This window comes from Coregonus lavaretus, assembly GCF_964263955.1.
Source record: "Coregonus lavaretus genome assembly, chromosome: 4".
NCBI lineage: Eukaryota > Metazoa > Chordata > Actinopteri > Salmoniformes > Salmonidae > Coregonus > Coregonus lavaretus.
The window spans coordinates 52,427,031-52,450,555 of record NC_139991.1 but is presented as its reverse complement, the minus strand read 5'-3'; the positions used below and the strand labels follow the sequence as shown (position 1 = coordinate 52,450,555).

General features: G+C 43.8%; 1 protein-coding gene across 1 annotated transcript; it reads left to right on the top strand.

Moving 5' to 3' along the window:
* The first annotated feature begins 640 nt into the window (after positions 1 to 640).
* On the top strand, positions 641 to 22,521 carry LOC311128373 (uncharacterized protein). Its single transcript, XM_084160489.1, has 15 exons — positions 641 to 971; positions 1,960 to 2,054; positions 4,964 to 5,655; positions 5,999 to 6,089; positions 15,568 to 17,575; positions 17,725 to 17,805; positions 17,935 to 18,106; positions 18,233 to 18,322; positions 18,440 to 18,483; positions 18,715 to 18,887; positions 19,086 to 19,156; positions 19,303 to 19,451; positions 19,731 to 19,875; positions 20,156 to 20,302; positions 20,407 to 22,521. The coding sequence occupies exons 3-15, from the start codon at positions 5,119 to 5,121 to the stop codon at positions 20,689 to 20,691; spliced, it is 3,993 nt and encodes a 1,330-aa protein (XP_084016615.1). The 5' UTR covers positions 641 to 971; positions 1,960 to 2,054; positions 4,964 to 5,118; the 3' UTR covers positions 20,692 to 22,521.
* Positions 22,522 to 23,525: the final 1,004 nt, after the last annotated feature.

Below are 23,525 nucleotides of genomic sequence, written 5' to 3'. Positions count from 1 at the left end.
AGTAGCCATTTGCCAGGTAAAGGTACGTTTAATATTTATTCATATGAGATACATTTAGTGCATTCTGTCGAGGGGGTCTAGTAGGGGGTTGTTTGGTGATTTGAGACGTGTTTACTGTTCAAGAAGCCAGTCTTCAAGAAGCATAGATCCAAGTCATACTACTTGTCACAACAACTAGCCCTACAAAACAACATAATTTATGAAGTCAACACATGCAAAGTGCTTGTTTACCTTTATTGTTATTTTGAGGTTTACATGGAACAATTCTTAGGAAGAAACAGAGGGAATATTTTCTTGGAACAGCATCTTCTTCCTCTGTAAGTAGACATGGGGGAATATGGTCCACTGGGACTCATGGCTAACATAAGTATTTGCTTATAAGAATGCATGCTGTGCTCTGAGGCTCTACCAGTTCACTCACTTGTGTCAGTCAGTGTTGCAGGAATGAAGTTCAGCCACTCCCCAAACCTGTGTGTCTGCCTTTAGGCTGTGGGCAGGGGCCCAATGCTCTCAGGTGTCTTTGTTCTCATTCGCTGACTGCCAATCACAATGTGCCTTTTCTTCCTTCTTGTTGCCTCTTTCAGCTCTTTCTCATGCCACTTCTCCTCCCCCTTCGCCTGTCTTTCCCAGGCATATCCGTGTTGCAGAGGAGCAGAGGGAGGCGGAAGTCTGGGATCTGTTGTCTGGAGATGAGAGGTATCTGTCACAGAGGAGGAGTGGATCAGGACTTGTGAGTTGCATGCGTCCTCTCTGTGACACCCCAGGCTTGCACTGTGTGAGTGAGAGAGTCTGTAAGACTTGTTTGTTGTGGGTCTGTGCTGCAGCACCCAGATTGACAAGTCATTGGAGGGATTACGCCGTGTGCTGTAAACTGTCTGTCTACATAGCAATAAAGAGGTTTTCCCAGCAGACTGACTTAAAGCACAACTAGCTAACTGATCATATGATACCCCTTGAGAAAGCTTGAAAGGGTAAGTCGATATCCAAGTTTACTACGAAATTGGCAAGTGTTACTCTCTGAAACCTTGGTTGTTTTTAGGGACATTATTAACTTTGTAGATCTAACGGTGCATTTAATGTGTTTGAGTTTTTAATGATCTCAGCCGTGTTCTGCTATGACTAGTTTGCATCTGGTGTTTTTCCACACATTAATAATATACTGTATTTTAACCATGTTAGTCTGTTGGTATTTATGGTATCATTCAAGTTTGTGGTTTGATTTCTGCATATTTGTACATGTCATGTAGCACCTTTGGTTGTGTTGTTTAAGAGTCAATGTGGTTACAATCAGTTTGGCATCCCATTCTGATAGCCTGTGGGCTGCTTCAACACCTCTAGACTCTAGAGTCTCATGCAAAATGTGTGCTAATACAACGGTCCACTGGTAGGGGATACTAACAGATCCACATAATTACTGGGACATTCACAAGTTCATGTAATGGTTCATCAGCTGCGCTAAACCTTTGCCATTGTCTTCTTGTCGCTGTTCCTTATAACTTCCTTCCCTAATTTGGCTAAATTATGCTGGTAATTTAAAGGACAACTGAAATCTCTGTCTTATCAATGTACATTTATTCCTCAACTTTTAAAATCTGAAGACTTAATTACCAGCAACATTCAAATCCAATTACAGAGACTATTGTTGTAAATACACCAAACAATAGATAGGCCTGTATTGTGCTTGCATACGGGAACAATTTTCCTCAAATTATATTTCAAGTGGAACCTATGACCTCCTGAATACCTTCAAATCTTATACCTAAAGAAAGTTGATGACTGTAAAGTTTTTATCCAGACTCCAATGTAAGAGTAAAAGAGTTGGTACAACACGTGTGGGTCTTTATACAATCTCAGTGATCTGAAAATCCCAATCGGACAGATTCAATGAGGAAGTATGAGGTGCAGAAAGAAACGGTCCATTTATCATTCTAACTTTCTACCACTCTTTGTTATTGGTAGATGGAGTACCAGCCCAGCACCCTGACAGGAAATGAAAAATGAGCACCCACACAGGAAGTGTGGCCAAGCACTGTCCCGGATGTCGGTTATGTGACGTGAGTAGACTATTGAAGAGAAGACTGAGAGAGTAACAGACAGAAATGGAGTGAAAGTTTAAAATGGAGGGAATAGGTGTCCAGTATTTGTACCCTTTTCCACGTTGCCCTTCTTTTTATGACAGCGCAATTCTGAATACTTGAGGCTTAATATGAGGCTTCACATGAATCGTTACCAAGCTGTGTTTAATGGTTCATGGTTAGCAGTAGACATTAATATTCAGGACACCTGCTCACACCCCAACCCGCTGGCTCTCAATCTCTATCTCTATCTCGTTCTGAGGAGGCTGCTCTTCTGTGGTCAGGAAGTAAATGCGCCTCTGTAATGTTTCAGCAAAAGTAATTGCAAGGTGCATCCGTCGTGCCACGCCAAAAGAGAGAGAAGTAAACAGGGTTTATAAAATAAAATAACAGTGTTTGGTATACAGAAGTGAATGGTGAGTGTTGGCTTACATTTTAATGTTTTAGAGGCTCTGGTTTGTTTGTCACTGAACCATGGCTGTTTGTGTGTGAAAGGGACATGAACTGCCACTGGTCTATATTTTGGGATTTTGTCTTTCTGTCAATTTAAAGAATGTTAATCTCACACCATAGTCCAGTTTTAGAAAATGAATACAATTTATTAATTTAAATGTCTTACTGTAAGAGTCTTAATATATTGGTCAGGTAGCCAGTATTGGTGAGTAGATTTTAGACAGCAGGCAGCAGACTGGTATTTTCTCTTTGGTGTACTGTACCTGTTTAGATCGGCTTTCATTTCATAGCTGCGCGGAATATATATATATATATATATATATATATATAGTACCAGTCAAAAGTTTGGACACACCTACTCATTCAAGGGTTGTTCTTTATTTTTACTATTTTCTACATTGTAGAATACTAGTGAAGACATCAAAACTATGAAATAACACATATGGAATCATGTAGTAACCAAAAAAGTGTTAAACAAATCAAAATATATTTTATATTTGAGATTCTTCAAATAGCCACCATTTGTCTTTATGACAGCTTTGCACAGTCTTGGCATTCTCTCAACCAGCTTCACCTGGAATGCTTTTCCAACAGCCTTGAAGGAGTTACCACATATGCTGAGCACTTGTTGGCTGCTTTTCCTTCACTCTGCTGTCCGACTCATCTCAATTGGGTTGAGGTCGGGGGATTGTGGAGGCCAGGTCATCTGATGCAGCACTCCATCACTCTCCTTCTTGGTAAAATAGCCCTTACACAGCCTGGACGTGTGTTGGGTCATTGTCCTGATGAAAAACAAATGATAGTCCCACTAAGCCCAAACCAGATGGGATGGCGTATCGCTGCAGAATGATGTGGTAGCCATGCTGGTTAAGTGTGCCTTGAATTCTAAATAAATCACAGACAGTGTCACCAGCAAAGCACCCCCACACCATAACACCTCCTCCTCCATGCTTTACGGTGGGAACTACACAAATTTCCACCGGTGTAATGTCCATTGCTCGTGTTTCTTGGCCCAAGCAGGTCTCTTCTTCTTATTGGTGTCCTTTAGTAGTGGTTTCTTTGCAGCAATTCGACCATGTGTATGCACTCACTAACTGTAAGTCGTTCTGGATAAGAGCGTCTGCTAAATGACTAAAATGTAAAATGTAAAATGAAGGCCTGATTCACACAGTCCCCTCTGAACAGTTGATGTTGAGATGTGTCTGTGACTTTAACTCTCTGAAGCATTTATTTGGGCTGCAATTTCTGAGGCTGGTAACTCTAATGAACGTATCCTCTGCAGCAGAGGTAACTCTGGGTCTTCCATTCCTCTGGCGGTCCTCATGAGAGCCAGTTTCATCATAGCACTTGATGGTTTTTGTGACTGCACTTGAAGAAACCTTCAAAGTTCTTGAAATTTTCCGGATTGACTGACCTTCATGTCTCTTAGTAATGATGGACTGTCATTTCTCTTTGCTATTTGAGCTGTTCTTGCCATAATATGGACTTGGTCTTTTACCAAATAGGGTTATCTTCTGTATACTCCCCCTACCTTGTCACAACACAACTGATTGGCTCAAACGCATTAAGAAGGAAATCAATTCCACAAATGAACTTTTAACAAGGCACACCTGTTAATTGAAATGCATTCCAGGTGACTACCGCATGGAGCTGGTTGAGAGAATGCCAAGAGTGTGCAAAGCTGTCATCAAGGCAAAGGGTGGCTATTTGAAGAATCTCAAATCTCAAATATATTTTGATTTGTTGAACACTTTTTTGGTTACTACATGATTCCATATGTGTTATTTCATAGTTTTGATGTCTTCACTATTATTCTACAATGTATAAAATTGTAAAAATGAAGAAAAAATTGAATGAGTAGGTGTGTCCAAACTTTTGATTGGTAGTGTATATTTTTGTATGAAACTATATTTAACTATACATTTTCACTATATGCCTCTCAAATATTTGTATTAATTATAACAGAGAAATGGATTACCTCTCAACAGTTTTCTTAATCTTAGCCTATTTAGTAATTTCAGAATCATCCAAGTTTGGTAGCCTATGCTGTTTGAGGCAACACTTTCTGGCCATGGTTGTTCATGCGGTGGTCACAATATATCACTGATCAAACGTTCTTATAAGGTTCTCAAAGATTTTGTTACAGGGACAGACATTTTTACATGCAAATCTGATTGGATACAGCATTTGATTATTGAATTATCAGCCTCAATTTAACTTCTAGAGTTGCTTTTTTCTTTCTGAAGGCAAATCTGGGACATTTCCGGGGACAGCTCTAGACAGGGACAGGTCACCAAAATCAGGGACTCTCCCCGGAAATTGGGGACGTCTGGTCACCCTACTCTACAAACACTACTTTCAGTAGTTACTCTGGGGTTTGGATGAATGTATGTTGTGTAGTCATTTTATTGTACATGAATGTTCTTGCTTACTAGGGCAGCACCGGAAGCTGTAACCAACCACAGGAGTCTACCATGACAGCATCATTGTGACCTAATTCCGAGATGGTTACCCTGCCCTGCATAGAGGAACGAGACTGAACTAAGCTGAACCGTATCTCTCTGCTTAGGACTGAGTGAAGAGAGAGGTTATGGAGGAGGCTAGGGTGTGCTCTCCTCTCCCAGACCTCAGGGAGCCAGACAGCCAGACATGGACCTCTATGGAGCTCCCACCACCAAGCAGGCCACTGGAGGAGGATATTGGGTGGGGAGAGATGGGGGAGCAGGTGAACGAGGCAGACAGGGTGAAAGAGGACAACTCTCCTCAGACTGGAAGGACCTCTGAGGAGCCAGATGAGCACTGGGACTCCATGACTTTACCTGTGTACCCCATGACCTGTCCCAGTGTCCTTATGTCCTTTGCCACAGTGCAGTGGGACATGCCTGACCCTTCCCCTGACACGCCCTTCCCCATGACTGACAACAGCTTGGCTGATGAGCTGGACTCCAGTGGAGCAGCCAGTCTGGACTGGACTGTGAGCCCGCTGTCCCTCCACCAGCAGCAGCAGCATGAATCCTGTATGACAGTGATAAACATAGAGCTGTCTGTCCAGGAGAAGACCGAGAAGCACAATAGACCAGAGCAACAGTTGCCTCTGGATACAGACCAGAGTGAAAACTCCCATCCGGTACGTCAGCCCGACAGGGAGGGACTGTGGTTGTGTGTCTGTTTGAGATGATAGCATTGGGTACTGTGTGTGTGTGTGTGTGTGTGTTTGTCTGTCTGAGAGAGTGCAAGAGGAAGATAATATTTAGGGTGATAAAATACCACTACCTCTGTGTTCATAGACACCAGTATTTAGGTTTCAGTCATAGGTGGAGAAGAGGTGGATGGAATATATACCGTTATACATATCAGTCATCTGAGACCAAGGTCCCTTCTGTCTGAGTGATGATCAACCCACGTCTTACTTAATCACAAGTACTTCCTGGCCCGATGTTTATTGTTGACAACTGCTGTTGCAATTCCAGGCATGTGATACACCAAGCCCAGATGTGGAGGAGCATGCAGCACATACACAGGAAGCGGAGGCTTCAGCACAACAGCTATTTGAGGACCATGGTGAGTGCAGGCCCTAGTCATTGTTCACAAACTAATCACAGGCTAACTCTTATGTTATAAATTGTTAAAAGGTAAAAAATGCATCAGTTGGACAATAGATGAAGATGCTCCATATTTTTAGAATAAAACAAGGTCAGGCATTTTGGTGGGAATTCAGGTATTCCATTTATTGTAAAATGTCACTTTGTTATGCACTCATACAGTGAGGGAAAAAAGTATTTGATCCCCTGCTGATTTTGTATGTTTGCCCACTGACAAAGAAATGATCAGTCTATAATTTTAATGGTAGGTTTATTTGAACAGTGAGAGACAGAATAACAACAAAAAAATCCAGAGAAACGCATGTCAAAAATGTTATAAATTGATTTGCATTTTAATGAGGGAAATAAGTATTTGACCCCCTCTCAATCAGAAAGATTTCTGTCTCCCAGGTGTCTTTTATACAGGTAACGAGCTGAGATTAGGAGCACACTATTAAAGGGAGTGCTCCTAATCTCAGCTTGTTACCTATATAAAAGACACCTGTCCACAGAAGCGATCAATCAATCAGATTCCAAACTCTCCACCATGGCCAAGACCAAAGAGCTCTCCAAGGATGTCAGGGACAAGATTGTAGACCTACACAGGGCTGGAATGGGTTACAATACCATTTCCAAGCAGCTTGGTGAGAAGGTGACAACAGTTGGTGCGATTATTCGCAAATGGAAGAAACACAAAATAACTGTCAATCTCCCTCGGCCTGGGGCTCCATGCAAGATCTCACCTCGTGGAGTTGCAATGATCATGAGAACGGTGAGGAATCAGCCCAGAACTACACGGGAGGATCTTGTCAATGATCTCAAGGCAGCTGGGACCATAGTCACCAAGAAAACAATTGGTAACACACTATGCCGTGAAGGACTGAAATCCTGCAGCGCCCACAAGGTCCCCCTGCTCAAGAAAGCACATATACAGGGCCGTCTGAAGTTTGCCAATGAACATCTGAATGATTCAGAGCAGAACTAGGTGAAAGTGTTGTGGTCAGATGAGACCAAAATAGAGCTCTTTGGCATCAACTCAACTCGCCGTGTTTGGAGGAGGAATGCTGCCTATGACCCCAAGAACACCATTCCCACCGTCAAACACGGAGGTGGAAACATTATGCTTTGGGGGTGTTTTTCTGCTAAGGGGACAGGACAACTTCACCGCATCAAAGGGACGATGGACGGGGCCATGTACCGTCAAATCTTGGCTGAGAACCTCCTTCCCTCAGCCAGGGCATTGAAAATGGGTCGTGGATGGGTATTCCAGCATGACCCAAAACACACGGCCAAGGCAACAAAGGATAGGCTCAAGAAGAAGCACATTAAGGTCCTGGAGTGGCCTAGCCAGTCTCCAGACCTTAATCCCATAGAAAATCTGTGGAGGGAGCTGAAGGTTTGAGTTGCCAAACGTCAGCCTTCGAAACCTTAATGACTTGGAGAAGATCTGCAAAGAGGAGTGGGACAAAATCCCTTCTGAGATGTGTGCAAACCTGGTAGCCAACTACAAGAAACATCTGACCTCTGATTGCCAACAAGGGTTTTGCCACCAAGTACTAAGTCATGTTTTGCAGAGGGGTCAAATACTTATTTCCCTCATTAAAATGCTGTCACGATCGTTGAGAGACGGGTCGGACCAAGGTGCAGCGTGAAAAGCGTACATGTTTATTAACTCAATAAACATACAACAAAACAAGCAGTAACGTGAAGTCCTCAGGCTATACACATACAAGCCTAAACGGAACAAGATCCCACAATGCAACGTAGGAAATAGGCTACCTAAGTATGATCCCCAATCAGAGACAACGAGCGACAGCTGCCTCTGATTGGGAATCACACCCGGCCAAACCTAGAAATACACATTCTAGATCCTAAACATAGATATACATAACATAGAACTCAACAGAAAACTCACACCCTGACCCAACCAACGAGAGTTCTCTCGATCAGGGCGTGACAAATGCAAATCAATTTCAAAAAATTTTTACATGCGTTTTTCTGGATTTTTTTGTTGTTATTCTGTCTCTCACTGTTCAAATAAACCTACCATTAAAATTATAGACTGATCATGTCTTTGTCAGTGGGCAAAGGTACAAAATCAGCAGGGGATCAAATACTTTTTTCCCTCACTGTATATCAGGTAAAAAATATATACTTTGTGATAAAATAAATAAAATTATATGTGCCTCACTTGCATATACAGTGCATTCGGAAAGTATTCAGACCTCTTTACTTTTCCCCCATTTTGTTACATTGCAGCCTTATTCTAAAATGGATTTTCCTCATTAATCAACACACAATACCCCATAATGACAAAGCAAAAACAGGTTTTTAGAAATTTTAGCAAATGTATTAAAAATCAAAAACGGAAATATCACATTTACATAGGTATTCAGACCCTTTACTCAGTACTTTGTTGACGCACCTTTCGCAGCGATTACAGCCTCGAGTCTTCTTGCGTATGACGTTACAAGCTTGGCACACCTGTATTTGGGGAGTTTCTCCCATTCTTCTCTGCAGATCCTCTCAAGCTCTGTCAGGTTGGATGGGGAGCGTCGCTGCACAGCTATTTTCAGGTCTCTCCAGAGATATTAGATCGGTTTCAAGTTCGGGCTCTGGCTGGGCCACTCAAGAACATTCAGAGACTTGTCCGGAAGCCACTCCCGTGTTGTCTTGGCTGTGTGCTTAGGGTTGTTGTCCTGTTGGAAGGTGAACCTTCGCCCCAGTCTGAGGTCCTGAGCGCTCTGGAGCAGGTTTTCATCAAGGATCTCTCTGTACTTTGCGGCGTTCATCTTTCCTTCGATCCTGACTAGTCTCCCAGTCCCTGCCGCTGAAAAACATCCCCACAGCATGATGCTGCCACCACCATGCTTCACTGTAGGGATGGTATTGGCCAGGTGATGAGCGGTGCCAGGTTTCCTCCAGACGTGACGCTTGGCATTCAGGCCAAAGAGTTCAGGATTGGTTTCATCAGACCAGAGAATCTTGTTTTTCATGGTCTGAGAGTCCTTTAGGTGCCTTTTGGCAAACTCCAAGCGGGCTGTCATGTGCCTTTTATTGAGGAGTGGCTTCTGTCTGGCCACTCTACCATAAAGGCCTAATTGTTGGAGTAATGCAGAGATGGTTGTCCTTCTGGAAGGTTGTCCTATCTCCACAGAGGAACTCTGGAGCTCTGTCAGAGTGACCATCGGGTTCTTGGTCACCTCCCTGACCAAGGCCCTTCTCCCCTGATTGCTCAGTTTGGCCGGGCGGCCAGCTCTACTAAGAGTCTCAGTGGTTCCAAACTTCTTCCATTTAAGATTGATGGAGGCCACTGTGTTCTTGGGGACCTTAAATGCTGCAGAAATGTTTTGATACCCTTCCCCAGATCTGTGCCTCCACACAATCCTGTCTCGGAGCTCTACGGACAATTCCTTCGACCTCATGGCTTGGTTTTTGCACTGTCATGCACTGTCAACAGTGGGACCTTTATATAGACAGGTGTGTGCCTTTCCAAATCATGTCCAATCAATTGAATTTACCAAAGGTGGACTCCAATCAAGTTGTAGAAACATCTGAAGGATGATCAATGGAAACAGGATACACTTTGTAGCAATATTGATGTTACTCATATAGATGTTACACAGGAAACGGAAACCAGTTGGGACTTACTGTATGAATGTGCGGGTTGACAACATGCCTAGTAAAGTTTGCTTAACTATATATCTTTGTCTGTCGTGACTACAACGCAAAGCATATTAAAACATGGTGGCAGCGGTACTCAAAAGAACCTGGATCTCATCGATGTAAAGGAAGAATACATCCCAGGCGGCAGTTTGAAAAAGTGCCGCATTTACAGGCTAGTCATCGCGCCGAACGTTAACGTTAGCTAGCTATCGTATCCAATAGCTAGCTGGCTATTGGATACAAGCAGATTTGTGAGTAGCTAACGTTCCATTCTACGAATAAATCGCCATGGAAAATGCACTGAAACCTCCGGGAAAAATAGACTTTGATGATTGTAATTTAGCACTGAACTGGAAAAGATGGAAAGAGGAATTCAATTTGTACATGGCTCTTACAATGAGAGAAAAACCTGAGGATTACAAAGTGAAGCTACTGTATTATCTCATTGGGGAAAAGGCAGAGAGATTTGTGAGACTCTATGTGTGGGCAGTACAAAAGACAATATCTCTGTTGAGGAAGTAATTGCAGCACTGGATGCATTTTGTGATCCCAAGAAAAATGAAACAATTGAGAGATATAATTTTTTCATGCGAAGTCAGGGCCAAGATGAGAGTTTAGACAAATATCTCACTGAATTGAGGACTCTAGTGGCCACCTGCAACTTTGGAGTAATCACAGACTCTCTTATCAGGGACAGGATTGTGTGTGGCACATGTGACCCACACTTAAGAGAGCGCTTACTCAGAGAGACTGATCTCAGTTTAGAGAAATGCATACAGATTGGAAGAGCTGCAGAACAGTTCAGACAGAGAGCTAAAGTCATAAATGTGCAGGGCCCTGTAGCAGTGCATGCAGTAACACAGAAAGATAGACAGAGAGGGAGAGGAGACCCTACAGAGGGACAGAGCATTATACAATGCAGATACTGTGGACGGACACATGAGAGGAAAAAGGAAAAATGCCCTGCATATGGACAAAAATGTCAAACCTGTGGAAAAAACAATCACTTCTCTACGGTTTGCAAAAGTGCAGGGACCAGCAAGAGAAACAGAGTCCTGGCAATGGAAAATGCGTTAGCTGACTCAGAGAGCGATGAGGATGTTTTCTGCATCACACTAGGGCCAAAGTCAGAGAGCATCAACGTGGTGCAGGAGAAAACCACAGACCCCAATGCAGCTCGTTTTGCAACCATGCTGGTCAACAAAAAGTCAGTCAGATTTCAGCTAGATTGTGGTGCTAGTTGTAATGTTATCCCTGCAAACCTCATAAAAGCCAGTCACCTAGAGCCCTGCAGTCAGGTATTGGTGATGTATAACAAGAGTACTCTGACGCCACTGGGGAAGTTTACACTTAAAGTGATCAATCCACGCAATAAGAAAACCTACCGAGTTGAGTTCATCGTAGTCAACAAGAATGTGCACAGGCCCATTCTAGGCAGTAAGGCTATCCAGGCAATGGAGTTGATTACTGTGCAGCATCACAACATCCTGGCCATCGAGAAAACAACAGGATCCTGGACTAAAGAGCAAATTAAACAAGAGTACTCTGATGTATTCCAGGGAGATGGATGCTTATCCGGCAAACTGAAGCTGGAAGTGGATGAACGAGTGGAGCCCGTCCAGCTGCCAAAGAGAAGAGTGCCAGTAGCACTATATAAACCACTTAAAGAGGAGCTCAGTGGTCTAGAGAAAAGAAGGATGATAAAAGCAGTTGAAAAAAGCACAGATTGGATTAGCAGCCTGATCGTAGTGAAGAAACCGTCTGGAATACTAAGAGTGTGCATTGATCCGAAACCTCTCAACAAGGCGCTCAAGAGGAGCCATTACCCACTTCCCACTATTGCAGACGTGCTGCCTGATCTGAACAGAGCACGCGTGTTCTCTGTTTGTGATGTAAAAAATGGATTTTGGCATGTGGAACTGGAGGAGGAATCCAGCAATCGCACCACGTTCTCTACTCCCATGGGACGCTACAGGTGGCTGCGCATGCCAATTGAAATCAGTCCAGCCCCAGAGATCTTTCAGAGGAAGTTGAACCAGGCAATGGAAGGTCTTCCAGGAGTCAAAATCATTGCAGATGACATCCTGATTGTGGGAGAAGGAGACAACGATGAAGCGGCGACTCTGGACCACGACAAAAACCTGAAAATGCTCCTGGACAGATGTAGGAAGCTCAATATCAAGCTGAATCCGGAGAAGCTGCAGCTCAGGCTGAAGGAAGTGCCCTACATTGGCCACCTGCTAACATCAGAGGGGTTGAAAGTGGACCCAGGAAAAGTGACAGCCATTAAACAGATGCCTAGGCCTACAGATGTGCAGGGGGTGCAGCGCTTCCTGGGCATGGTAAACTACCTAGCCAAGTTCTGCAGCCACGCCACGGAGCTCTGCGAGCCACTGCGACAGCTAACACACAAGGACTCACTTTGGGAGTTGTCAGAGAGACATGAGCAGGCTTTCAATCAAATCAGGGATGCCATTGCACAGACCCCTGTGCTGAAATACTGCAACCCAACAGAGCAGCTTGTACTACAGTGTGACGCTTCAGAGAGTGGGTTAGGAGCAGCCTTAATGTAGGGAGGACAACCAATAGCATACGCCAGCAGAGCCCTGACAGAGACTGAAAAAGGGTATGCACAGATAGAGAAGGAGCTGCTTGCAGTGGTGTTTGGCATGGAGAGGTTCCACCAATTCACATATGGACGAACTGTGGAAGTGCAGTCAGATCACAAGCCTCTAGAGAGCATCATGACAAAGCCTCTCCTCAGCGCACCAAAAAGACTACAACGCATGCTCATGAGACTCCAAAACTATGAGGTCAGTCTCCGATACGTTCCGGAAAACATGTGGTTCTGGCCGACACCCTGAGCAGGGCATACCTCACAGAACAAGACAACAGAGGCCCTGTGGAGGTCGAAGTGGAATCAATCAATATGATACACTACCTCCCTGTGTCAAGCAAGAGACTAAAGCACATCCAGAGAGCCACTGAGCTGGATCGGGAGCTCCAGACACTGAAAAATTTGATCCTGCAGGGGTGGCCTGAAGTGAAAGGACATGTACCCTTGGAAGTAGCCATGTATTTTCACAACAGAGATGAGCTGAGTGTGCAAAATGAAGTTATCTTCAGAGGTGAGCGAGTCGTTGTGCCTACTGCCCTCAGGTCAGAGATAATGCAGAGAATCCATTCCTCACACATAGGAACAGAGGGATGTCTGAGAAGAGCTCGCGAGTGTGTCTACTGGCCAGGCATGAATGCACAGCTGTGAACATACATAGTACAATGTAGTACCTGCACAGCATGGGGTATGAAGCAGCAGAAAGAAACGTTGAGGCCCCATGAAGCACCAAAGCGTCCCTGGGAAAAAATAGGGACTGACCTGTTCCAGTTCAACGACAGAGACTACATGGTCACAGTTGATTATCTCTCCAACTTCTGGGAAGTGGACCATTTGGAGAACACACAGTCGAAAACGGTCATTCGAAAACTGAAGATACACTTTGCACGCTATGGGATACCTGACATCCTTTACTCAGACAATGGTCCCCAGTACTCTTCAGACGAGTTCCGAAGTTTCAGCAAGGCTTGGGACTTTACACACAAAACATAGTCTCCAGGATACTCGCAAAGTAATGGGAAAGTGGAATCGGCAGTGAAAACAGCCAAAAGACTGATGGCAAAAGCAAAGAGAGCAGGTGCTGACCCATACCTGGCCATGCTGGATCACAGAAATACCCCGTCACAAGGAACAGACAGCAGCCCTGCAATGGTGCTCATGGGTTGACGTACAAAGACACTACTTATAATGAGTGAAAATCTTCTGAGACCGGGGATGGCAAACTGTCAGCTGGAGAAGTTCAAAGAAAGACAGCAGAAACAGGTGAAGTACTACGACACCTCTGCTAAGGATCTCACAGAGCTGCATCGAGATGACAGGGTGAGAGTTCAGCCAATCACAGGACAGAAACACTGGTGGCAGAGGGCCACAGTAGTCAGACCAGTGGAGCAAAGGTCCTATGAGGTGAAGACAGAACAGGGACAAGTCTTCAGGAGGAACAGGCGACACCTGAGGAAGAGCAGAGAAATAGAGGAGGATTTCCCCACTGTTGAGGAGCCTGGCACAGAGCCAGTAAACAGAGCACCAGCTGACACCCAGCAGGGTGCTGAACACAACCTAGAGGTGGACGCTGCACCTCAACAAGTAGATCCAAACATCTCAGGTCAAGCACCTCCTGATGTAATCAACACTCCCCACACAAGGTCTGGTAGGGCCATCCGAAGACCTATACACCTGAAAGACTTTGTGGGAAGGTAAAAATAATAATAATTAATGGACAGTCAGAGACAGTAAACAAACATTCAGTTCACGTTCCAGTTTATTGCAGACATGGACTACAAGCCAAAGTTAGGTGGAGTCTGCCTTTGTTGTAAAAATAAAAATAAAAATAAAAAATAAAGAGAACATGTAGCAATATTGATGTTACTCGTATTGATGTTACACAGGAAACGGAAACCAGTTGGGACTTACTGTATGAATGTGCGGGTTGACAACATGCCTAGTAAAGTTTGCTTAACTATATATCTTTGTCTGTCGTGACTACAACGCAAAGCATATTGAAACACACTTGAGCTCAATTTCGAGTCTCATACAAAGGATCTGAATACTTATGTAAATAAGGTATTTCGTTTTTTTTTTGTTTTTTTAATGTGCAAAAATGTCAACCTGTTTTCGCTTTGTCAATATGGGGTATTGTGTGTAGATTGATTGGGATTTTTTTTTATTGAATCCATTTTAGAATAAGGCTGTAACGTAATAAAATGTGGAAAAAGTGAAGCGGTCTGAATACTTTCCGAATGCACTGTATACACTGTTTTCATTTGCATACATGACAAAATGTATATAAAGGGGTGGAACTGGGCTGCAACCACCAAAAACTTGCCCTGTCTCTTATACCTGTGGCTAGACTGCCTCATTAATTATTAATTACTGTTGTTGTCATGTATTCTTGCATAATTCAACAAGTGTGTCAAGAGAAGGATACTATGCGATTTAAAATCAAAACGCCTGGCTCTAAATTACACCTATCAATACATACTTTACATTATTTGCGAAATCAGACATAATTTAACTTTAATCCAAGTGTTCATTTTCTGAAGTTGCTTTTATTTCAGCGCATCTAATTTGTAAAGATTTCAACTGTATTAAATCATTACTTTTTACAATTGCGCAAAAAATCAACACCCATCAACATAAAGTTAACTTTCTTCTCTTTCTTGTGATGTAAGTGTCGAGACGGTGCGTTTAATCTCAGACGAAGCATTCTTATAGATGCAACGGAAAGCCAATGTATTGAGCTCATTTCAGCCATTACCGGAGTGTGTTTGATGGGTAATTACACATGTTTTTGCAGTCGTTACGTTAAGGGAAAAAAACAATGACACAAGCAAGAGTGGGAAAGAGTCACCTGAGTAAAATGAAAGCAATCAATCCAGCGACATGATTTAAGTGACAAGTGGATTTTGCACCCCCCAAACACAGGAAATAGATGTCTGAAAAGGAGAGATCCTTAGGTGGGCGGGGCATGGGCTTTGCTACTTATATTAGCATACAGCTTGCATTTTTCTAAACACTGATCGTTCCACCCCAATTTTAATTTTGTACAGTTCATTGAATAATTCTTGACATATTCTGATAGATGCAACCCTTTCAAATGCTTTTGACTTCTCATGCCACTTTTACTTCATAAAGTACAGAGTAACTCGGTCAATGTTAATATGGGTGTCTGTGTGTTCAGACTCTCTTTTAGGAAGCTCTCCACGGCCAGAGACAGAGAAAGGGATGGGACAGCCTGTGACAGAAGAGACTATCCCACCCTCTGACCGAGCTCCTAGCCCTGTACAGACAGGAGAGTCAGCGACTGGGCTGGATAGTGAGAGTGAGAGTGAGAGTCTAGACTCTGTACTGGGAGAGGAACAGGAACAGACTGGCAGAGTGCTAACTATACTGATCAGTTCAGAGCAAGGATCAAGCTCTACGAACTATGAGGAGAAGGAAGAGGAGGAGGAGAAGGAACAGACTGTAACTAATTTAGATTATAATGGAGATTGTGACGAGCAGACGGAACAGACCGAGCAGTCAGAGGGGAGGGAACAGTCAGACAGTGAGGGGGAATCTGAGATGATAGAACTCTTAGAGCACCTGTTTGAGCCAGCTGAACTGAAAGAACTGTCAGAACTCACAGAGAAGTCTGAACACAGTGGGCAGTCAGAGCCTAACCACACAGAACAGAGTGAATACAAAGACAACACAGAGACAACAGAGCAGCAAGAAGAGTCTGAGAAACTTGTAGAGTCCGACCAGGTAGAGCATTCAAATCAGTCAGGGGAGGAAGAACAGCAAACTGAAGACGCCCATTTACAACCTGCAGAACACTCAGAACAATCAAAAGAATCAGAGCAGACGGAACAGTCAGAGCAGACAGAATGTTTAGAATCAAAACAATTGCAACAGACACAACATTCTGAGCAAACAATGCACTCAGAGCAGACAGAATTTTCAGTGCAGATGGAACCACAGACAGAACCATCAAAGCAGACGGAACACTCCGAAGATTCTGAGCAGTCAAAACAATCAGGGGAGACAGAACAGTCAGAACAGACGGAACAGTCAGAGCAGATGGAACACTCAAGGGATTCTGACCAGTCAAAACAATCAGGGGAGACGGAACAGTCAGAACAGACAGAACAGTCAGAGCAGACAGAACAGTCAGAACAGACAGAACAGTCAGAGCAGATGGAACAGTCAGAGCAGACAGAACAGTCAGAGCAGATGGAACAGTCAGAGCAGACAGAACAGTCAGAGCAGACAGAACAGTCAGAGCAGACGGAACAGTCAGAGCAGACGGAACAGTCAGAGCAGACAGAACAGTCAGAACAGACGGAACAGTCAGAGCAGATGGAACACTCAAGGGATTCTGACCAGTCAAAACAATCAGGGGAGACGGAACAGTCAGAACAGACAGAACAGTCAGAGCAGATGGAACAGTCAGAGCAGACAGAACAGTCAGAGCAGACGGAACAGTCGGAGCAGACGGAACAGTCAGAGCAGACGGAACAGTCAGAGCAGACGGAACAGTCAGAGCAGACGGAACAGTCAGAGCAGACGGAACAGACAGAGCAGACGGAACAGACAGAGCAGACGGAACAGTCAGAGCAGACGGAACAGACAGAGCAGACGGAACAGTCAGAGCAGACGGAACAGTCAGAGCAGACGGAACAGTCAGAGCAGACGGAACAGTCAGAGCAGACAGAACAGTCAGAGCAGACGGAACAGTCAGAGCAGACGGAACAGTCAGAGCAGACGGAACAGTCAGAGCAGACGGAACAGTCAGAGCAGACGGAACAGTCAGAGCAGACAGATAACAAACCAGTACATTCAAAGCAGTTAGAACTACGTTTTGTTGAACAGTCAGACCATACAGAAGAGCAGAAACACTCAGAGATTGAACAGCCAGCGCAGACTGCACTGACTGAATTGACAGAAGAGGATGAGCAGACAGAGCATTCCAAGCAGGTAGAACAATTGGAACCGAAAGAGTATACAGAGGATTCATGTTTGCTGCCCAGGGAAGGAAGTGGAGAGCAACTGGAGTCTCAGGTACAGCAAACAGAGGCCTCAGAACCAGTGGTGGTCCATATGAATGGTGGAGGTTTGGACAGGGAGAGGGCCTGCAGGCTGGCTGAAAGACTCTACAGGCTGGATGGGATCCACAAGACAGACGTGGTCAAACACCTAGACAAAGAGTAAGAACTAAAGGCTGCAAAACACGGAGTGGCCAAACTTTACATTACATGGGTCTTATGCAGTATGTTCAGAGTTTTTTTTCTCAGAATGTGTCACCTTGAATCATGAACTTGACCTGTCCTTGTTTCTCTGCCCCTCTCTAATTCAGCAATGTCTTTAGCCAAGCTGTTGGGGAGGAGTACCTCAAGTTCTTTGACTTCACCGGTCAGAGTCTGGACCAAGGCCTGAGGTAAGTCCTTCACACTTTCTAATGAGATTTCTCCTAGTTCACTATAATAGTAACAAGTAATGCTCTTAAATTAACATCTTCCATTGATAAATCATTTTCTACTTCCTCTATTTTGCCCGCCTCTCCCAGGTCTTTCCTGAGGGTGGTGGTGCTAATCGGTGAGACCCAGGAGAGAGAGCGAGTACTGCAGCATTTCTCCTGTCGCTTCCAGCAGTGCAACCCTCACACCTTCTCCTCTTCAGGAGAAGTACTCACACTCACCTGTGCTGTGATGCTTCTGAACTCTGATCTGCATGGACAGGTGAGTCCCCACTGCAGTGATGAAATACTGTGGCAAACATGCAGATATTCAGGACTTTCACTGAAAGGAAATGGTGTTGTGGGATATGTACACATTTAAACATCATGTTTGTGTGTCTGTCCTCAGAATGTGGGTAAAGCCATGTCTGTGTCCAGCTTCATCTCCAACCTGGATGGGATGAATGTGGGTGAGAACTTCAGCAAGGAGCTGTTAAAGGTAAGATTATACTCCTCATTCCACACCTACTCAATATTTCAGTACAGACTGTTAAGTGTCCTTATGTAAGACTTAAGTGTCCTTTCAGTGTCCTTCTTTCTCTTGTTTCTTTCTCAGGCTCTCTACAACTCCATTAAGAACGAGCCTCTGGAATGGGCAGTGTAAGTAGTCTGATTTAAGAACAAGGAAGTGGGTAACATTATTCTAAACTATTTACCACCAGCTGTTCAGTATCCCTTTGTCCCCAATGCTGATGTACATACTGTAAGCCTTCCTGTTGCTTTCCCCAATATATTTGGATTTCATTTCACCTCTCATATTTTAATTCCTCTTTTATTTAATCTCCATTGCTTCTTCATTCCTCCCCTCCCCTCTCTATATGCCCTGTGCAGTGATGAGAAGGAACTGAAGAGCTCCATGCTGTTGGCGGAGGACGCTAAAGAGGACGCACCCTTGCGCTCCAAGAGCAACCCGTTCCAAGATGTGCCTCATGACAAGAAGGCCACAGTGTTCAAACAGGGCTTTCTCAATCGCAAGACCCACGCTGACATCGATGGCAAACGCAGTGAGTTGGATTGTGACACTGTTTGCACAAAAACATAGGAACTAAAATGTCAGGGCAATGAACCGTGTACAATAGCATCATAGTGTTTTGATTAATCTTTTGATGATTCATCAGTCTGACTAAATTATTTAGTGTGTGAGTGTGTTTGAGAAGAATCCTTTGACCTCAGGAGTGATGTAATGTAACTGTGTCTGACAGCTCCTTGGGGGAAGAGAAGCTGGAAGACCTTCAATGGAGTGCTGAAGGGAATGGTCCTCTACTTACAGAAGGTTAAAGTCATCTCCTCCTCCTCCTCTTTCTTGTCAACTCCTCCTTTTCCATACTTTCCATTGCACAGCCTCTTGATAATGTCCAGGATGCCTTTCACACTAATCCCTCACTGCTTGTTACCTTGTCCAACCCCCCACCCCCACAGGATGAGTATAAGATGGCAGAGTGGCAGAGTACAGAGGAGGTGGTCAGTGTGCACCATGCCCTGGCAGAGCGGGCAGCAGACTACACCAAGAGACCACATGTCTTCCGTCTGCAGACCGCCGATTGGAGGGTCTTCCTCTTCCAGGCCTCGTGAGTCTACTGTGTGTGTGTATGGTAGCGGTTGTGTCAGAGAGAGACAGGAACTATATGTAGTATTGGAATTGTGAATCTACGTTTGTTACGCATGGGACTAATATGTTTGATGGTGTGAAGGAACAAACAAATGAATCAGGATGCAACAGTCCAATAATCCCATGACTTTGTCTTTAATTCACATGATATGTTCTTATACAGAATATAAAACTAATATTAGATATATGTTAACTAATACAGTGTATTCTATGTACATGGACTTATTGTTGTCCTCAGCTCCACAGCAGAGATGAACTCATGGATCAACCGTATTAACTTGGTGTCAGCCCTGCACTCCTCTCCTCCCTTCCCTGCTGCCGTGGGCTCTCAGAGGAGGTTCTGCAGACCCATCCTGCCTGCCTCCCAGTCTGCTCACAAACTGGTACTGTACTCACCATACACTCTCGCACTCTTGGTTCACTCCCCAGAGTCCCTGTTGCTTTGTTTTCTAATCTAGTGCATTGTCTTCATCTTTGTAAATTGTGATATTTAGGGGTATAGTAGTACTTTGAGACTGTATGTGCTATAGTTGTGCTGAGGCAAGTAGGGTAATCTGATCCTAGATCTGTGTTTAGGGATCCTAGATCTGTGGTTAGGGACACCTTCTACCTGGTGTGTTGTGAGCCTGTTCACTGAGCCTGGCTCTCTGCTGCCCCCTGCAGGAGAGACAGCTGCAGTCCCATGCTCGCATGCTGCTGTCCTTCCAGGAGGACCTGGCCTACCTGCAGCAGAGTCTCCCTGAGAGCCGCAGGGCCAAGGCCAAGGAGCTGGAGGAACACCGAGTCAGAGAGGAGTACCTGCAGCATGAGGTGTGTGAGAGGGGGATGAGTGTGTCGGTGTGGGTTTGTGTGTGTGAGTATGTTCTTTTTTGGTCTCTAACTCACAATCCCTCTGACCCCACCTCTCCCTACAGAAATGTCGCTACGAGGCCTACATCCAGATGCTGGAGGCCTGGAAGGGTTTGAACCAGTCAGTCGACACTGAGGTGGGAAACAGCGAGCTCAACCTGTTTGACAGAGCTGTGTGTAAGGACACAGTGGATGAGGAGGGGGAGGAGGGAACCCTGAAGAAGTCCCATTCCAGCCCCTCCCTGGATCTGGAGATGGCCTCACCCCACGTGGTCAAAGTCAAACGCAACATCTCGGAAAGACGGACCTATCGCAAGATCATCATACCGCGACGCAACCAGGACATATGAGAACAGGTGCCCAAAAGTGATGCACACATGACTCTTACATGAGTTTTTAATAGCTCTTTTTAGGACATAGACACAATGTGTTACTTCCAAGCACTGTCATTTTTCATTTTCAGCTTGCAGTTATTTAGCAAGAAGGCAAAAGTCAATCTCAGGGAACTTGCTTGAGTCCTTTTCTTTGTTACATTTGCTTTACATAAAAGTATTTTAGTTCATATTTGTGCACTTTCAACTTAACAAAATTAATTAAACCTCAGAAGTCAATGCTCCTTGCTGAGACAGGTGAAGAAGAGTGATAATGTTTGTCTCTGAATTATTTTATTCCCTTTAAAACTCACATGGACATACCTACACCTCTGAATTTTCTGTGATATGTTGAGATTCCTGTTTATTTCTATTAGAAAGGGATCTGCAATTACAAAATGTTACTTGTTTGCTCCATATGGTCTATATGCAGTGTGCAATTATAACCTCAAGAGGGTGCTATACAACAGCATATTACACATGAAGGCACATACAGTTTGACAAATCATCAAAATTATGTCAATATGCTCATTTTTGTTATGCATTCTTGTATCTTTTATGTAATTTTATATAAACATACTTTGATTGCATCTCCATGAAAGATTAACACTACTGTAACATTTCACTATAAGTATCACAATTATTTTCTGAGAACAGAGAAGGTTATGATAGTTCATTTATATCAATCCCAATTAGACTTTTTGAGTTTAGTTCAATTATCCATCCCAATTCTTTGAGCTGCCAGTCACATATGCCCTTGTGGTAATAGGAATGGCATAAAGGGAATTAATAGTAGACAAAGACAACTTTTTGATCTCTCTCGGTGGCACATGGAGGAATTCTGGGTCGTTTTGTTCTCTTTCAGAGTGACATCTTCAGCCGCGGTCAACCTGGAGTGTCTCAATAAAGAACAGGATGTTTCAGAAGACCCCCACATTGCTCCTTAATGTCACTGTTGTGGATGACAGACAGGAATGTGATGTGACAATAGGTAACACAGTGAGGGGTACAGACAATACAGATGGGGCTAACCTTGTCAGACTGGGCTGGTCTCTTCAGGATCCAGATTGGTAGCTTTAACAGGAACATTTGTACATTCATAAATCATTTATACATACAAAATAATTTGCTTGGGAATCACCTTTTTCCAGGCCTACTAGGGCCCAGAGTTTTTCTTGTTCAGGTCACTTGGTAAGGATAAAGGAAGGGCCCTTCTTATGAGACATGGGTTCATCAAATATGTCATTTTATGTTATTGCTGATACAGGACCTGGGTTAATGTGATAATGCTTATGTGTATGTATTTTCTGTGAAAATGGTTCCTATTCATTTATTTGAATAACAACAGACTATTAAGATGAAGTCAGATTGTAAAGATGTGAATGATTGGCAAAAGATTGGCAGGAGCCTCAGGCCATGACAATGCTCCAGGTGTGTCTGCCTGATAAACTGAAAATAAGCCATCTTGGAAAACCTTCATGTTATTGGTCTGTTGTACATGAATTGCAACAGTAGGAGAAATCCAGAAATCCTACTGTTCTGAGGCAATGTTAACCTGTTAAACACGAGGCCTCATTTATCAATCATGTATAGGCACACATCTGTGCGTAAACCATGCGTGGGAAGTGTGAGATTTGTCAATATGACCGGTTGCTTGAGAGTGCGTAGATTTACACACAGCCATGACCATGCATATGCACAGGGCCAAGTGGTGGAATAAGGGAACTCCTTGTCAAGAGTAGAATGGGGTAAATATATGTTGAAAATGTGTGAAATTGTGAGAGTAATAATTAAATACATTTTAGATTTCATTGTATTTCCATTGTGAATTCATGCAACAGTCGGAGCATGCCGATCGGCATCTCACAGCCCATCTCAGCTAAACGAACAGTAACACATACCATTTCCATACACAATCGCACAACAGGTTGAAGTCAAGAGGGGTTTCTTTGCCATGATGTCATCAATGGGTCCTCAAATAGGAATGGAGCAATAGACGGCACTCAAATCGCCATAAAATCCCCATCCCAAAACGATTTCAACTATGTGAAAAGAAAAGGCTTCCACTCTTTATGTGCAGGTGATAGAAATATTTGATGCGGAAAAGCTGCTGCTGAATGTGCTGGCAAGGTGGCCAGGTGGAACGCACGACTCGTTCATTCTGCAGAACAGCAATGTTGGCCTATACACCTACAGCTGCAACCTGGTCTTAGAGCATTTCGTATTATTCTGTGCATAAATCCAAGACACTCCATTTAGTATGATATGTTACTTTTCATATGGTATGTATTAATTTGTGGATGTCGATCATCCATTTCGTATGATATGTTACGAATTACTATTAGTATCATGTTACGAATTTGCAAAATGTACTATATGTTACAAATTCTAGCTAGGGGGCTAACGTTAGGTAGCTGGCTAGCATTAGCTAGGCTAGGGGTTAGGGTTAGAGTTAAGGTTGGGAATTAGCTAACATGATAAAATGTAGCTAATTAGCTACAAATCTAAAGTTGTACGTGATGAGATTTGAACTCGCAACCTTTGGGTTGCCAGACGTTTGCGTTATACGCCCACCCAACCACGCTACTTTAGTTTTTGCCTTAAGTAACAATCTGTCTTATGTAACCATGCCAAACATAACATATCATACTAATTTGAGTGTCCCGGCTTTACATTTACTATATTACATCTAGTCTATGAGACCAGGCTGGCCTAAAGGAGACCTCTGTTGAGGATGGATGGCTGTGGATTGTTGCCTACTCATTTGTCCTAATGGTCCTCTCTTTGTAGGTATGTTTTTATTTTTACTGGTC

Coding starts and splice junctions, on each gene's coding strand:
- LOC311128373 (XM_084160489.1), top strand. CDS start 5,119: ATGGAGGAGGCTAGGGTGTGCTCTCCTCTCCCAGACCTCAGGGAGCCA. Junction 18,107..18,232: donor ACTCTGATCTGCATGGACAG/GTGAGTCCCCAC, acceptor GTCTGTCCTCAG/AATGTGGGTAAAGCCATGTC. Junction 18,323..18,439: donor TCAGCAAGGAGCTGTTAAAG/GTAAGATTATAC, acceptor TTTCTTTCTCAG/GCTCTCTACAACTCCATTAA.